This window comes from Leptodactylus fuscus, chromosome 9 (genome assembly GCF_031893055.1).
Source record: "Leptodactylus fuscus isolate aLepFus1 chromosome 9, aLepFus1.hap2, whole genome shotgun sequence".
NCBI classification, from domain to species: Eukaryota; Metazoa; Chordata; class Amphibia; order Anura; family Leptodactylidae; genus Leptodactylus; species Leptodactylus fuscus.
In genome coordinates, this window is record NC_134273.1 from 65,134,957 (window position 1) to 65,151,630 (window position 16,674).

General features: G+C 43.1%; 1 protein-coding gene across 1 annotated transcript; it reads left to right on the top strand.

The window, feature by feature from the left end:
- The first annotated feature begins 226 nt into the window (after positions 1–226).
- Positions 227–15,501, top strand: NUF2 (NUF2 component of NDC80 kinetochore complex). The gene is made up of 14 exons (XM_075287661.1): positions 227–277; positions 2,027–2,195; positions 2,823–2,897; positions 3,360–3,436; positions 4,251–4,312; positions 4,404–4,501; positions 4,586–4,659; positions 5,319–5,415; positions 7,358–7,420; positions 7,838–7,975; positions 8,124–8,264; positions 8,819–8,994; positions 15,085–15,220; positions 15,353–15,501. Exons 2-14 carry the CDS (start codon positions 2,073–2,075, stop codon positions 15,479–15,481), a joined length of 1,389 nt encoding a protein of 462 aa, XP_075143762.1. The 5' UTR covers positions 227–277; positions 2,027–2,072; the 3' UTR covers positions 15,482–15,501.
- The last annotated feature ends 1,173 nt before the right edge of the window (positions 15,502–16,674 follow it).

The following is a 16,674-nucleotide window of genomic DNA, read 5'->3' on the forward strand; positions in this document are numbered from 1 at the left end:
ACCATACTCTTCCATAACACAAAGCATTTCCTGTAAGAGACCGCAGCACCCTAGAAAATTGTATTGTGAAGTTATTAATACAAGGCTGCGCAGAAGGCGCCATCTTTGTTATTGGAATGCCTTGGATGTTGTGTGCGTCATCAAACAGCGGCGTGTACTGTGCGTTCCAGGCCCCGGCTGATGACGTCATGGAAGGGGGACTGGCTTAATTTGAAACAGTAACCGGGATAGAAACGGCTGACGGAGGAGAGGCGAATAACGGCGGCCCCGGAGTGAGGTGAGAGCGGGCTGGGGATAGAAACCACTTAGCTGCGGCACAGAGCAGGCTGTGGTCATGGCAAAGGACATATCGTGTGGTGTGGAGACTCCCTGGCAGCCTGGTGGACTCATCTGCCCTGTCCTGGCAATTTACAAGTCCTGTTTATTTACTGCCCTGCTACTTGTATAGTGCCAGCATATGCTGTAGTGCTGCACAGGCATTGTCACCGCTCAGTCTCTATTACTAGTGGGGCTGTCAGTCTCATCGCCCTATTATAACCCTATAATACCCACTAACTAATAGTGACTGTTGCACACGGGTGGCTATAAAGGGCACATTGGGGCATAAGGCACGCCTGATCCATCAAGATAAGATGCCTGATCCATCAAGATAAGATGCAAGATCCTACACCAGTCTGGAACTTATTGCATCAGTTTCGGGTTATCATAGGGACCCAAAAGACAGACAGAGACCTGGTCAGCTTAAAAAGTGGTTTTCCAGCAGACCCCATAGACTATAATGAGGTCCACTAGTTTTATACTGAACCCGGAGGACTTTTCTCTCCCCTGAATCTGCGGCAGAGACTCCAGCCCAGATGTTGATCAAGGCGCCCCTGCCCGCTACACCCACACCTGCAGCGAGGAGTAGAACAGCGTGTCTTACATTTGATGTGCCGAATGTGAGCCATACACTCCTTGACAAACGTGCAATGTTATATCAATCACATCAGATAAGCGCAGTCCACATATTTTACGTATATGTTAGATAGAAGCCACATAAGGATCAGGCAGGACACACATCATGAATGACACACACACACATTTTGGGCACTAGGGGAGATCTATAATTCCCCTATGTCAGACTATGTTCACATTTGAGCTGGAGACGCTGTCACTATGTCCGCTTAAAGACAAATACTCTTGCACATGCGGCTGTTTCATCTGTTGGTCTCTGTTTTAAATCAATGAATACCTGACATACCCCATTACAGTCAGTTGGGTCCAGTGTGCCGCTCTCCATCTGTACTCACTAGTTTAGCGCTCCGCCAGTCCGTTATTCTGGTCCTCCAACACATCAGAGCCACGGATAGGTATTGCCAGTATGAACTTATTGTCTTCTTTGCAGCTCTTTAATGCCCCTTGTGATTAAAATTGTCATAAGTGCCATTTTTCTGCCATTGTGGACGTTCCAGAAAGGGGGCGTACTGTGGACAGGACCCTTGGGCCCCATCAGTGTTAACATTTTTCAATTCACTGGCTTATATGATGCCTGAAATCTATGCCATCTATGAGCCGCCTTACATTTCAGGGTAGGGGCCTGTGAGATTTGCCCACTCTTCCATGATGCCAGGAGATCACCCCTACTTTTTTGTGGGAGCCTGCTGGACATTACTAACACTTCAGTCACACTGCTTTGAATACTCATCACATCCCAAACAAGTAAAATCCTGCAGAATAAAAGCCCCTCCCTTTAGTTTAAGCACCGCCCGCACCAAATCGGGGTCCCTTCTGCAATCCATTATTTCTATTAATATCGTAGCTGAGCTGTGGGCCCCCGCGCAGCGTCTTTTAATACCTTCTATTGTGTCATTGTTCTGTGACTCTGGCTTCGCACTCGCATCAGACTGTCCGTTGCTCTGGTTTATCATTTCGTTCTCTATGGTAGACCTATCAGGGGAAGTGACAACTTCTTTATATCCTGTGTCATGTCTATATTCAAGATATACTTTTGTTTATTAATATTGATTTTTTTTTCCCTCCTTTTCAGACGTCTGCGCCATTTTTTCTATCCTTGACCACATTGGGCTGCAGTTATGGATAAGCTTACGTTTCCTCAATTTCCTGCAGTAGAGCTGGTCAATTTTTTTCGGCAGAAGGTTCTGACAGGTGCAGAAGCTAAGAATTTTACCAAAAACGACATTTACCCTAACCCCAAGGTAGAGAAGTTACTCCTTTGATCATTTGCTTGGTGTTGTAGTTCTTGCTGTTTTGGTTTGGGGGTACAATACTGGGAATCTGCGCAGTCTTTCTCTTGTGAACTCAGCCATTTGTGTTCTGGATGTTTCTGGGCGCGTTTCTGGAAGTTTTGAAGAAAGTAAAAGGGCTGGGTCTCTGCAGCCTGGAACATTTATTTTCATTCACATCCGATAACTGGAATAAATTATACATGACATTTGTCAGCTACATGAATAAGTTAGATCTCTGTTCTGGTACATGGATGGCCACAATTTACGTCACGTTGGGGCCCAGACTAAAAGACCTGTGCGTTTCAATTGTGGTGCGGCTGACACCAGCAGAACACAGATTAACCCCTTAGCGACCCAGGGCTTAATACTACATCCTGAGTCGTATGGAGAGAGCTCAGGATATTGCTCGCTTTCCAAATTGAGCAGTTTAGTTGGTGGTGGGATTGTTCGTAGGAAAAATCCAACCATCATCTGAACGGCAGCCACATCAGAGGCATAAGCAGGTTTTGTCAAGGTGGTGAGGGCTCCTTGTATATGGTTATGAATATCTTCATGTATGTCACGTGACTAACCTCCATGTTCTGTTTCCATCTACAGCCAGAATGGGTCCAGAGGCTCTTCATGAGGGTATTGCAGAGAGTATTCAATATTGGAGTAGATCAGTTCTACATGGTACGTATTTGCGTTTGGTTCCATATCTGTGGCATGCTCAATAGCCAGTGAATTGTCATGGATCCCTCCAGTATGTGATCCATGATCGGCCATCGGTATCCGATGATTAGAGCCCACGTACATGACAGTATGAGTCTGCTGTCCAAAGGGGGTTTTAATGTTCTGTATCGTGGAGCCTGTCCTGGGTTTTCTTTTTGCAAAAGTTAAAATCTGTGAAACTTAATCCATGAGTGATCTACTTCTAAATGGAGAATAGAAATAGCCCCACAGAAAACAACCTCCGAAAAGGCTACAGAGAAGACAATGTAAAGCTTTAGGAATGTAAAAATAAAAAAAAAATAAAATTAAGAAAAATCTTCTTGGTCCCAGACTGTAGAAATAGTGCTCAAATTGGCTTTATTATGTGTTATCCTTACAGGTCCAGGTATATATCTAGAGCTAAATGTAATTCCTATATTGCAGGTACCTGTGGGTTTGGACATTCAGTACCCACATCTGATGGAAGGATTTGCTCCTGTGGCTCATCTGGTGAAACTCATGTATGTATGCCATTTTACTCAAATACCCAAAGTTTTGGATTTTTTTTTTTTTTTTTTATCCCCATGTGATATACTGACCTATAGGCAGATGGATGAGTTCCTGGATCTTCCAGTCTTCGTGCTGTAATGCTGAAGTACTTACTTTTTTGGTCTAGTAGCGGGCCCTGTACAGTACATGCATATACCATGTGCACCTTTCTCTACCCGTGTCAGGATTATTTGCCCCATTGCACGACTTGTCACTATGACTCCATTTTATTTGTACTATAACGAGAGTAGGCGCTCATCCTTGGAACAGATTATTATGGTAATAGTGAGAAGTTTCTAAAATGCCCTCCAATGATTTCTGTTTTTACCTATGAATTACGACAGAGCGCTTGTCTCGCAGGGAATGTGTCCTCAGAAAATTACTTACTTTCTATTTGTATAATGTTTTTTTTTTTTTAATGTTAAACAATTGAGTAAAGGTTTTAATCTTCTTGTCCATATCTATAAAAATCTCCTAAAATTCTGCGGTTCTCACTCTGACCACTAAGCCTAATAATAAGTTGATACCTGCGCAGCTAGGATGACAATGACCGGTATTATCTATAAATGGATAACGTGGGCACCATTATTCACAGTAGATGGTGGACACAGATTATCGCTTTACTTTTCCTGCGTCGTAACCGCTGCACAGGTCACAGAATCTGGCTCATTTCCAGACTATTGTGTGTATGGTCAAATAGTAAAACAAACTTTTGCTGATGCGTTTCACTTTAGTATCTACTGGTAACCTATATTTTTTTTTATGTAATCCTGTGTGTACGTGAAGGCCCCGTTTCTTGCCGATGTGCCTCATACACGACTTTCACCCATCTGACGTCTTGTACCCAAGTAAGTGTCACGAGCGCTATTGCGACGGTTCAGTTCACAGCCTTCTGTATACGTATGAGACTGACATGGGCACATTGTCCTTTGTGTTTAGAAGGGAAGCGGACCCTCTACTTGTTGAGTGGAATTGTAAACTTCCTCCATTTCAGGGATACCCGAAAAATGGTCTACACAGAATTCTGCTTCAGCTATGTAAGTGATACCTCTACAGTGTTATATGTCTGCCATTGTCACCGAATGTCTTGTATTTGTCACTGACGTCACTGTCATTTGTAGAAATCTGCTTTGGAGAATATAAACCAGCAGCAGAAGACCATTTCGGAGTTGGGGGCAAAAATTGAAAAACTCACGTAAGTCTTTGCTTGGTAAAAGCAAACGTATTGTTCTATCCTGTCCTATTAGTCTGTCCCCTTCCAGTGCGAGGACTTGCCCATAGTGACCCTAACCGTATGATGCAGGGTCATGTAACTACATCTCCAATGCCTTGTAAACTGCTATTGCGTTTTGTCTATGCTGATGCCAGGGCACCTATTAGACTACTAGCATGATACTGCATCACTATGTAGACTGTGTCAGTATGACCTAGTTGCCTTGCTTGATGGAGGGAGAGCTACAGCGCTCACTGTGCCGAGGAATACCTGTGCTAAAGATATTGGAAGACTTCTATTTTATTTGAACAGTTTCCTATATGAATCGTAGACAGTGTTATTAAAGCGTGCCTCCAATTGTAAAGCAACAAAACCGCAGAAATGAATGGTCCAGGTGAATATAAGAACTTTGTATCCGATCTTATTATAGAAATATGTTCACTTTTTCCACTTACCAGGCTGCTCTTTTTCTCTTACCTTCACTAAGACTGTTGATCTGTATAGAGTCTGCCTCACACACAGAAGTCTATGGAGGGAGCATGAGGGGGCTGCTTCTATAATACACCAGAAAAGTAGTTTAGAAGTCTAGTTGTTTCAAAGATATTATTGGGAAAATTTAAACCCCTTATTTTTCCTTTTAGGACGGTCCCACCTGAACAACAAGCAGAATTTAAAGCACTCTCCAGTGACATTCATGATCTGCAGCAATCCATAAGCCAGGAATATCGTGCAAAAGATGTGAGTCACCCCAATATAGGATTTTAACTAGTTTTTCTACATGTAGTGCAGTGTTTGGGTCGGTAAAAAACAGCACACAGATGACGCACTGATTGGAGTCCATGTCATCCATCAGTTTCACTAGCCCATACATTGAAAATCAATTGACAAAGCTGCTATTACGTACAGATACAGGACCTGCCTCGTGTGTATGGGCTCATTGAAATGTATGGGTTCATACTCTTATCTGCTATTGCCGATAAAAGATCAGTCGTGTGCATGAGGTCTTATTGTGATTCTCAGGGTTAGTATAAATGTTATGGCAAAGAGCACTGTGTGCTATGCCAATGCCCTTATAGTTATCTCTCCTCTCCCCCCTCAGCATGTTAAGGGGACTTACAGTAGTCTTTTCTTGGGAGCGAATGTTAAGTTCCATCCTGTTTGGATGTTGTTTCTAGTCAAAGCAGATGTTTGGGAACATTCAGGTTGCTGCCATATGCCTTGTTGGCCGAATCCCAGTGTATTTTTCAGGATCCACTGGTGTGTATAGACTGCTTTGAATGGAATTGATTCTTAAAGAGGACCTTTCATCAGATCGGGCACAGGCAGTTCTATATACTGCTGGAAAGCTGACAGTGTACTGAATTCAGCGCACTATCGGCTTTCCTGATCTGTGCCCGGTATAAAGCGCTATCGGTCCCTGGACCGTAGCGCATTAGTGTCAGAAGGGCGTTTCTGACACTTAGCCAGGGACGCCCTTCTGCCCAGCAGCGCCTATCGCGCTGTACAGTGTGAGCGGGGAGGAACGCCCCCTCCCTCTGCTCACACAGCTCGTCCATAGACGAGTATTATCATGAGCGGGAGGGGGGAGTTCCTCCCCGCTCCACAGTACAGCGCGATTGGCGCTGCTGGGCAGAAGGGCGTCCCTGGCTAACTGTCAGAAACGCCCTTCTGACTGTAAAGCGCTACGGTACCGGGACCGATAGCGCTTTACACCGGGCACAGATCGGGAAAGCCACTGAATTCAGCGCACTGTCAGCTTTCCAGCAGTATATAGAACTGCATGTGCCCGATCTGATGAAAGGTCCTCTTTGAAGAAGAGCTTTCATGTCCTCGTGTATTTGCAGTTTTATATACTGCTAGAAAGCCAACGAGCGATGATGCTAGGGCTATGAGGAATGGCCTTCTGACAGTGAGGTGAGATCGATGTCGAAACTAACGGTGCAGATATCTCCTCCAACGGGGCACATACCGGGAAAGTCGACAGTGCGCTGGATTCATCTTACTGTCAGCTTTCTATCGGTATATAAAACAGCATATACATGAGGACATGAGCTGTCCTCTTTACAGTTATTGTCCCTTAATCTACATACATCCTCAGAATAGGTGATAAGTCTGTGCGTGCTTGTGACCCCGCTCATCATGAGAATGGGCACATATACACCACCGTTTGCATGGAGCAAGGGAAGATTTGTCAGTGTATGGAGCTGATGGACATGGCAACATAGAGCCTGCAGCTGTCTTTGTTGGGTCCATGGACCTTTGTGCAGATGCTTTGGGAGAGCATGAGTGAGTACTATTCGAAACTGCTGTTTCGAATAGCACGCACCCATAAGAATGAATGGAAGCGGCCGGCACGCTGACTTTGCCGGCGGCTGGCTGCTTAACCCCCTGCATGCTGGCTGTGTCCATTCATTCCTATGGGCGCGTGCTATTCGAAACGGAAGTTTCAAATAGTACTCGCTCATCTCAACGTGGTGCCCTCATTCTCTTGGTGGAAGGCGAGAAGTCACACTTATCACCTCTTACCGATTAGGTATTAAGTGTTGAACTTTGGGGACAAGTTTTTCCTTAAATCACATGTCATCTGAACTTATCCCTTGTTAGTAAATGTGTTCTGCTTGTCTGATGTCTGAACAGCTGCTGTCTGACTCTTGGTAACTCCATATCTTACATTCTATAGTTGGTCCTTGAGGAAAAGATTTCACATCAAAAAACAGAACTTGCTGAAAAAATGAAGAAAATGGTAAGTAATAAGTGGTTGTATGAGGATTGATGTCATCACATTGGGGGATTCCTCCACTCTTTATACATGTATTACAAGTCCTAAAAAGTTGCAAATTTTGGTGCGAGCAATTGGCAACGTTTTGTGCTACCTTTGCCACGTTCCACCAGATTGACTGACTATAATTTATACATGATGCTAAGAACCTAGACTAATTATGAGCTGACATAGATTTCCCTTGAGGCACATGGCTATGGCGGGTCATTTATGAAGAGCGCCAGTCTTCAGAAGTCTCCACCAATGACTTTACTTAGTGTTACTCCTGAGTATCAGTATGAGAGTCTAGAAGAAGGTTTCCGACCACCACTTCAGTCTGTATTCAGCAGTACCTGTCATATTGATGTTTTACAATCCAGAGGATCGTTTCCTTTTTCACAGAATCAGTGTAAGCTTGCTATTGCCACCATGAAGGAAGAACAAGAACACATGAAATCCCAGATAGTGGAATCTCCAGAGCAGCGCAAGAATAAAACTGAGCGGATGAAAGAAAATGTCCACAGACTGAAGCAAGCGAGGGTAATGTAAAACCTTGTCTTTATTGCACCGCTTCAGACAGCCTACCAGCCTGTAAGCATTGTAGCGTTGTCTCTGGTGTACTCTTGTGTGTGTCTTTTGTAATCTTTAATCCATGCACATCTTAATAAAGATTGTTTTGTTTCAACAGCAAGAAACAAGTGAGAAATGTGACCATTATCGGGAGAGAGTGACTGTGGCCTGCCAGTGGCAGTCAGACGTTCAAGCTTATAATAAGAAGCTGCATAGTATTGAGGCCAATCTCGAGATTAACAGAAAGATCCTTGAAGAGGTATTCTTGCCTATTGATCTTCTGTATAAAGTGGCTGTGCTCCATCCTTGTGGATAGATTGTGCATTTATTTCTTTAAATGGGTTGTCCAGGCTAAACTTTTAAAGCTTAAATCGGTGGGGGCAGTAAGAAAAAAAAAAAAAGCATACTCGCCTGTCCCCATTGCTCCGGTGTCTTGCGTCTTCCGATTCGTCCGCTCTCCTGGGTCTCTTCTGGCGTTGTGCTGTAGCTGCTGATTAGCCTCAGAGGTCACATGACTGTTGAGGCCAATTAACGGCCTCAGGAATAGGACCCGTGATGTCACAGGTAGTGACTCTGTCCCTTTGCTGATTGGACTCAGTGGTCATGTGACTGCTGAGGCCAATTGGCGGCTTCAGCACAACCCTGTAGACTCCGCGGGAGCATATGAACCGGGAGCACAACAGAAATGAGCAAGTGTGTGTATTATTTTATTTTTTTTTCTGCCCCCAGTTTATTTCAACTTTTAAAAGTGTTGTCCATTTTTGCCTGAATAACCCCTTTAAGCGTTGTTGTATTTTTTTTTTCTTCCCCTAGACTAGACAAATAGAGGAACAAATAGTGAATAAAAACCTGGAGCTGAAATCCATGGTGAATGAAGAGACTCAGCTGAGGAGAACTATCCAGATAAAGAAGGAAAAACTGGCTAAAATGGATATTAAGCATCAGAAGAAACAAGAGGACTTCGAACAGCGAAAGAGCGAGATTTTAGAGTGAGTTTCATTTCCCTTAGTCCCCCGTGTGACTGAAGCAGTAGTGTGCACGTATGTGGCCAGCCCTCAGCTTCTTTCTATATGACTGTCAGACCCATATCAGTGAATGGCACAGTGGTCACACTTTGGCATTACTACTTTAGTTATCCCCTCCAAAACTTAACCTTTATTAGATTCCTATTAAAAAAAGTATTATATTGCAGTCAACAAAATGTCCCAGTCTAGAATATTGTATAACCTCATTTATCCAGGTATTGGCTTGGCTCTGTAAAACTATCTGATCCACAGATAGGACAACTGGAAAATATGCGCTGTTCCTGATCAGATTAGCTAATACCCATCAGTGTATGGAAAAATGATTTAAATGATCAGCTCGCTGCTGCTACAGCGCCGGGAAGTACTGGAGCTCACCGTTCGGTTAAAATCCCGTTTTTCGCTGGTATGCAAATGAGTTCTCTCACAGCACTAGGGGCGGTCCCCAGCGCTCAAACAGCACTGAGGGCATCCCCAATGCTGCAAGAGAACTCTCCAGTGCCACTGTTAGGTTAAAATGCCATCTTTCGTGAGTATGCAAATGAGTTCTCTTACAGCATGGGGGGCCACCCCCACTGCTCTTTGAGCGCTGGGACCCGCCCCCCACTGCTGTGAGTGAACTCCTTTGCATACCGCCGAAAAATGGGATTTTAATCGAACGGTGGTGCGAGAAGACATCTAAAGGTAGGAGAAGAATAGCCTTTCTTAGGGTGCATTCACACTACGTATACAGCAGCTTATTCTGAACGTAAAACTCGTTCAGAATAAACGGCGTATAAAGCAGTTCCATTCATTTCTATGGGAGCCGGCATACGAGCGCTCCCCATAGAAATGAATGGGCTGCTTTTTTCACTACGAGCAGTCCCATTGAAGTGAATGGGAAGCGCTGCGTGTACGGCTCGGCATGAGCAGAGCTAGCCGTACACGCCAGCACATCCAGTATCTATCTATACATCTACACTGTTTGCACTTTGGGCTAATAGACAGACCCCATTGGAAATGTTATACCCTGGTCTCCTGTAGTATTATTGTTAAGAAGCTGGATCATTTATATAATTTCTTTCATAGACCAATGGGTATTAGCTAGTCTGACCAGGTGTCACAGCGCATATTCGAAAACGTCCTACCTGTGGATCCAGATAGCTTCACAGCGCTGAGCCCATACCTGATAAATGTTATGGAACCTTAGCACTTACTAAATCTGCCATTTCCATAGCACTGGCTATGAGCTACAGCGTACCCCTTGGAAACATGTACCACCGGCTGAGAGCCATTGCTCTAGATCAGTGATGGCGAACCTTTTAGAGACCAAGTGCCCAAACTGCAACCCAAAACCCACTAAACTATAGCAAAGTGCGATCCTGGCAATTTAACCTTAATACTGTGCGGTCCACAAGTGCAGACAATTACGGACCCACAAAATACCGTCATGTGAATGGGACTTTACAGAGCTTTCAATTCTATAAGCAATTTTGTACCGCATTTGGTATAATTTTCAACAATTATTGTTCACTATTTACATTGCACAGATCTGTCTTATAGTGACCATGCAATGGTATTATGACCTATAATAATATCACATATCTGCTATATTAAACTGATACTTGTGATATAAATAGTGAAGGGCCCCCACTCAGTGCAATCTGCCCCACAATGACCCCCACACAGTCCAATCTGCTCCACAGTGGCCCCCACACAGTCCAATCTGCTTCACAGTGGACCACACACAGTACAATCTGCTTCACAGTGGACCACACACAGTACAATCTGCTCCACAGTGGACCACACACAGTACAATCTGCTCCACAGTGGACCACACACAGTACATTTTGCTCCACATTAGCCTCCACACAGTATGATCTGTGCCACAGATGGGCGTCCACAGAGAAGGCTCTGAGTGCCACCTCTGGTACCCGTGCCATAGATTCGCCATCACTGCTCTAGATCACCATAGAATTTTCTAGCTGTCTGCATAGAAGGCTGATTGCTATTATGTGTTAGACCAGTGATGGCGAACCTTTAGGAGACCGAGTGCCCAAACTGCAACGCGAAACCCGATAATGTATTGCAAAGTGCCAACACACCAATTTAACCTTAATACTGACGTTTTATTTTGGAAAAAACAATGCATACATTAACATCTTTGGTCTTAAAAGAAAAACACAACAAGGCCCAATTAACACAACCGTAGTCATGTTTGCTGTCTGCAAGAGATGCCCAATTTCTTTGCACTCAAACACCAGACCGCAAAAGAACAGGACGTGTGAACAGCCCCAATAAACTGTCTGCAATCGCAGATTCACAATGGTGGACAGCTACAGACCCTCAAAATACAGTCGTGTTAATAGGGTTTAACAGAATTTTCAATAATACAAACAACTTTATACTGTAATGTAAAAGATTGGATTTGGCATAACTTTTGAACAATTAATGTGATCTTTGCTGTTGCATGCATGCTGATAACTTGTCTATTCTTGGTTCATACTTTGTAAGTTTGAGAGCAACGCATGCAGCACTCAGGTCATCTGTCAGTCTATTTCTGGTGTCAGATTTGATGTAATTCAAAGCTGAAAACAACTGCTCACAAGCGTAAGATGATCCAAACAAAGAAAGGAAAGCAATCCCAAGTGTTTTCATTGACTTAAAATTAATTGGAAGAGAATTCCACACTTTAAGGATTTCATTTTCAGAACTAACTACGCTGTCCATTGTCATTCCTTCTATTTTCTCGAGTGTTTCACGCAGGTCATGGAATTTATTTTTCCAGATAGAGCTTTCTTGAAATTCCAATAGCTCCATTTCCAGGTTTTCTAAATCTAACCAGTGTACACACGAAAGATCAAGTTCTTCAAATTTGGTTTTATCTGGAGACGTAAGAAAACACAGGGTTGTCTCCATCTTGCGGAACTGTAAAAATCTGTTACTAAAATTCTCCTTTGCAGCTGATACAATGTTAGAAAATTCCTGGTAGACTTCCTGATGGCTTGTAGGATTGTCTGCAAAAGTTGTAGAATTTTCTAAATGCATTTTTAGATTTGGAAAATATTTCAGTTGCCCACTTTCAAGGTCTCTTTCAAAAACCTGCAGTTTTCTCTCAAATGTTTTGATATCACAAAACATCCTTTCTGCCGTTTTCCCTACACCTTGCAGTTGTTTGTTCAGTACATTGAAGTGAAGTGTAAAATCGGTAAAAAACATGAGGTTGGTAAGCCAGACTATATCCATGAGCTGTGGATATTCCTCCCCTTTTTCACTCATAAACAGCCTAATTTCATCCAAGCAGGCTACAAATCGCTCCAAGACTTGACCTCTGCTTAGCCACCGGACATTATTGTACATGAGCAAGCAATTATACTGTGCATGAACCTCTTCAAGAAGTGCTTCAAACTGTCGACAATTCAGAGCACGAGCCATGATGTAATTCACCATTTTTGTGACATCTTTGAGGACATCATCAAATTTTTTGCTGCTTTCCCTTGCACAAAGAGCTTCTTGATGTATAATGCAATGAAACTGAATGACTTGATGTTTTACTTCTTTAACAAAGAACTGTACAAAACCAGATGTTACCCCCACCATAGAAGGTGCCCCATCACTAGTAACCGAAACCACTTTTTCTGGTCTTATGTCTTGAGACAAAAAAGTCTCCATCACAGCATTGTAGATATCTATCCCTTGTGTTCTTTTAGGCAAAGATACCAGTTTCACCAGCTCTTCTCTCATGATGTCACCAACAGCATAACGCAAAATTATTGCTAGCCTTGCATGATTATTTATATCTGTGCTTTCATCCAAGCACATGGAGTAACAGGCTGCCTTCTGTAAGTCAGTGGTGAGCTGCTGACTAACATCACTTGTCATGCGCTGAACTCCATCTTTAACAGTATTTCTGCTAAGTGGCATTTCAGAGATGCGTTGAACAATTTTATCCTTGTTTGGGAAATCATGAAAAAGAGAATTACTTCCTGATAACATGGCCACTTTGAAAACATCCCCATCAGATAGTGGCTTACCATGTTTTACTAGGCACAGTGAAATTTGAAAACTGGCAGCTGTCAGGTAATTGGTTCGAGAAAGATAGTTGCAAAAACTAAGAGACTGGGAATTATATTTCTGCAATTTCCCTTCAAGAAACTCTTTTCTTTCAGTTTCGCTAAGTTTGGCAACATTTTTGTGGTTGGTGTCAAAATGACGTCTGACACTTGACGTTCGACACACAACGCTCTCATTACACAGAATACATAACGCTTTCCCATTGCGTTCAATAACTCCAAATGACTGTGTCCAGCCCTCTTGGAATGATCTTCCACTATCGGTTTTTGTTTTTTTTGCTGAACTCATTTTTGGGTGTTCAAGATTTGGAGTCTACAAAAACATAAAAAAAAAAAAAAAAAAAAAAAAAAATGAAGCACCCACTATAAATCTATCCCTATCAGAATAACTAACACTATTAGATATTCCCTGAACCAACAGTCTATTAGGCTGAGTTCACACTGTTTTTTTGGTCATGAATTTGCCTCAAATTCAGCCTCCAAAACAAGCTTTTTTTGAGGCGGATTCCTGACCAAATTCCTGACCAAAAAACTGTGTGAACTCAGCCTAAGTGAGTTATGGTGATTAGAACAATCCAATACTCACAGCTACCACTGTTGTTATCATTATTTAACTTGTTAAACCACCATCAGTGTGCTTTCTGATAATTCCACCACACAGCAACTGGACAATACTACCATACTTATACGAAAATGTACAAACAACTATACACAGACCAACATTGATACCAGTATACAAGGGCCAAATAATAACCAGAAACACATTACCAGCCCACAGGGACTGATTAATACTACCATACTTATATGAAACAATGTACAATTATACACAGACCAACATTGACAATAATACCAGTATACAAGGGCCAAATAATAGCGGCGCACCAGAAACACATTACCATCACACAGTGACTGACTAATACAAAATACTGTTATTGAGTATAACCAATGTAAATACCAGCACTACACAGGATGAGCATAACATATAAAGGATTGCAGTTATATCCAGTGACTCACAGGTGATGTATTTTCTAATCAGAGTCGTCCTCTTTCCTTTTCCGTCTGTCTGACTTCTTCCAGTCAAGACACGTCTCTTCAGCATCTGCCAGACAAATATCTTAGGTTCCAAACAGATATGTTGCTAGGTAGGCATAATATGCTCCACAGTGGCTGCCACACAGTACAATATGCCGCACTGTTGTCCCCTCCACAGTATTATAGTCTTCACAATGGGCCTCCACACAGTAGTAAATGCTCCACAGTAAACCCCTCCCCAGTATTAGGTGCTCCACCACAGCATTATATGCTCCACTGTGGGTCCCGCACATATTATATTCTCCACTGCTGGCCCCCACACATATTATATGCCCCGCCTGTGGCCCCCCACACACATTATATGCCCCCACACACATTATATGCCCCACTGCTGGCCCCCACACACATTATATGCCCCATTGCTGGCCCCCACACATGTTATATGCCCCATTGCTGGCCCCCACACATGTTATATGCCCCATTGCTGGCCCCCACACATATTATATACCCCATTGCTGTCCCCCACACATTATATGCTCCACATGTGGCCCCTACACACATTACATGCTCCACCTGTAGCCCCCACACATATTATATACCCCACTGCACAGCTGTGGCCCCCACTCAGCAGTTTAAAATACTTACCTGATGGCGGCAGTCCCACGAAGAGCGTCCGCGTCCTCCTGCTACAGGCGCTGATGACGTCATCACGCCGGCGTAGGGGCAGAGGTTATACACTCTGCAAGCAGTGTAGCGCGCGGCCTACACTGTGTGTGGAAATGCGCACACAGCTGAAAGCAGCGGCGATCGCTCACTAACGGGGAATCCTGTACCGGATTCCCTGTTAGTGAGTGATCTTGGCGACGGTACGCGTGCCAGCAGAGAGGGCTCTGCGTGCCCTCTCTGGCACGCGTGCCATAGGTTCGCCATCACTGTGTTAGACATTGACAATTTTACTGTTTCTTGTCCCTAGGACCTGTAGTCACATTCAAGAAAAGAGACAGGCTGTGCACGGACGAGTGTCACATGTTCTTCAAGAAATCCAACAAACAACCAGTAAGAAGGAGCTACTCCTGGAAACGGCAGAAGAGGAGAAGAAAAAATATCAGGTGAGATCATTGATGTCTGTCCTAAGCTCAGGGCACTGTACATATACAATACACAGTAAAGGAGCGCTAATAAACAAAGCTGTATATTCTGTAAGCCGTTATCATTGTATCCATCCAATTCTCTCCTTTCAGGATGTTATAACAGGCTTTAGAAATGCACTGGAGAAATACCATGACAGCTTGCAAAAAGCGTCTGATCGCAGCACTGAGCGGAGACGTGAAAAAGTAGCAGAGCTCAATCGGCGGCTGAGTCGACGATAGATTATAGACTGTACTGTCCGGCTTTTTTGTGTACATTTAGCTTTATGTGTTTGGTTATATAACGATATGTATTGAGCAATAAATATATTAATACTGTGCAAAGCTTCTGTAGTGTGATTAATGGAGTACTTCTCTTAATACCAGACACAAAATCTGCAAGGCAAGCATGTAAAGGGAGTCTATCACCTCTACCAATTGGTTCCACCGTACTCCAGAGCACACTACAGTGAGATACAGCTCTGTTGTGTGTCATTTTTGTAGATTTGGAGGAAAAAGGCCCCATGGGACGTTCTGCAGCAAAAAAAACGCGGTGGCGGTTCTTCCCGCAGAGCCTTATACAGAAAGTTTGCAGTAATAGTAATGTATAGAATCTCCCATAAAATAGTGAAACAAGCTATAAAAAAAAATAAAGTAAATAAAAGTTGTAAATCCCTCCTTTCCCTAGAATACATATAAAAGTAGAAAATGACTGTGAAACACAAACACATTAGGTATCCTGTGTCTGACAGTGCCCGGTCTACTGAATATAGGGGATCTGCAGTGCTCCTGTTCCGTCGGGAAGGGGTTAATAGGATCACTGCAGATACCCTATATTCAGCCAGGCTGAATTCCAAAAAAAAAACCAGTCCTCAAGCTCAGGGAAGGGGCAGACAGATAACCAAAACACCCCCTCCCCTTCCCCAGCAACTACTGCACCCAAAAACTCCGACCATTTTAATTTTGAAATTTTCCAGTAGCTGCTGCATTTCCCCCCCTTGGCTTATACTCGAGTCAATAAGTTTTCCCAGTTTTTTGTAGTAAAATGAAGGGCCTCGGCTTATATTCGGGTCGGTTTATACTGGAGTATATACAGGAATTTTTTTTTTTTTTTTTGCTTAACTCGAGTATAAGCCGAGGGGGGCTTTATCAAAAAAATCGGCTTATACTCTAGTATATACGGTAATATTAAAAGTTCCGTAGATCAGAAAAAAAATGAATGCACAAAGTAATACAAGCACACATTCAGATATCCCTGCAACAAAAATGTTTGAACTAAAAACTTATGAAAATATTTTTCTCATACGTTGAACACTGCTGTTTTTTCACCGTTTTGTCTCCCAATAAAAATTCTAACAAAAAGTGATCAAAACTTCAGACATTCCCCAAAATGATATCAATAAAAAATACATTTGGCTCCAAAATGAAGGACACCT

Bases quoted from the DNA above. Each gene is read 5' to 3' on its own strand.
- NUF2 (XM_075287661.1), top strand. From the start codon at position 2,073: ATGGATAAGCTTACGTTTCCTCAATTTCCTGCAGTAGAGCTGGTCAAT. The intron at 2,196-2,822 runs GTAGAGAAGTTA...TTCCATCTACAG, and splicing joins ACATTTACCCTAACCCCAAG to CCAGAATGGGTCCAGAGGCT. The intron at 4,660-5,318 runs GTAAGTCTTTGC...TTTTCCTTTTAG, and splicing joins GCAAAAATTGAAAAACTCAC to GACGGTCCCACCTGAACAAC.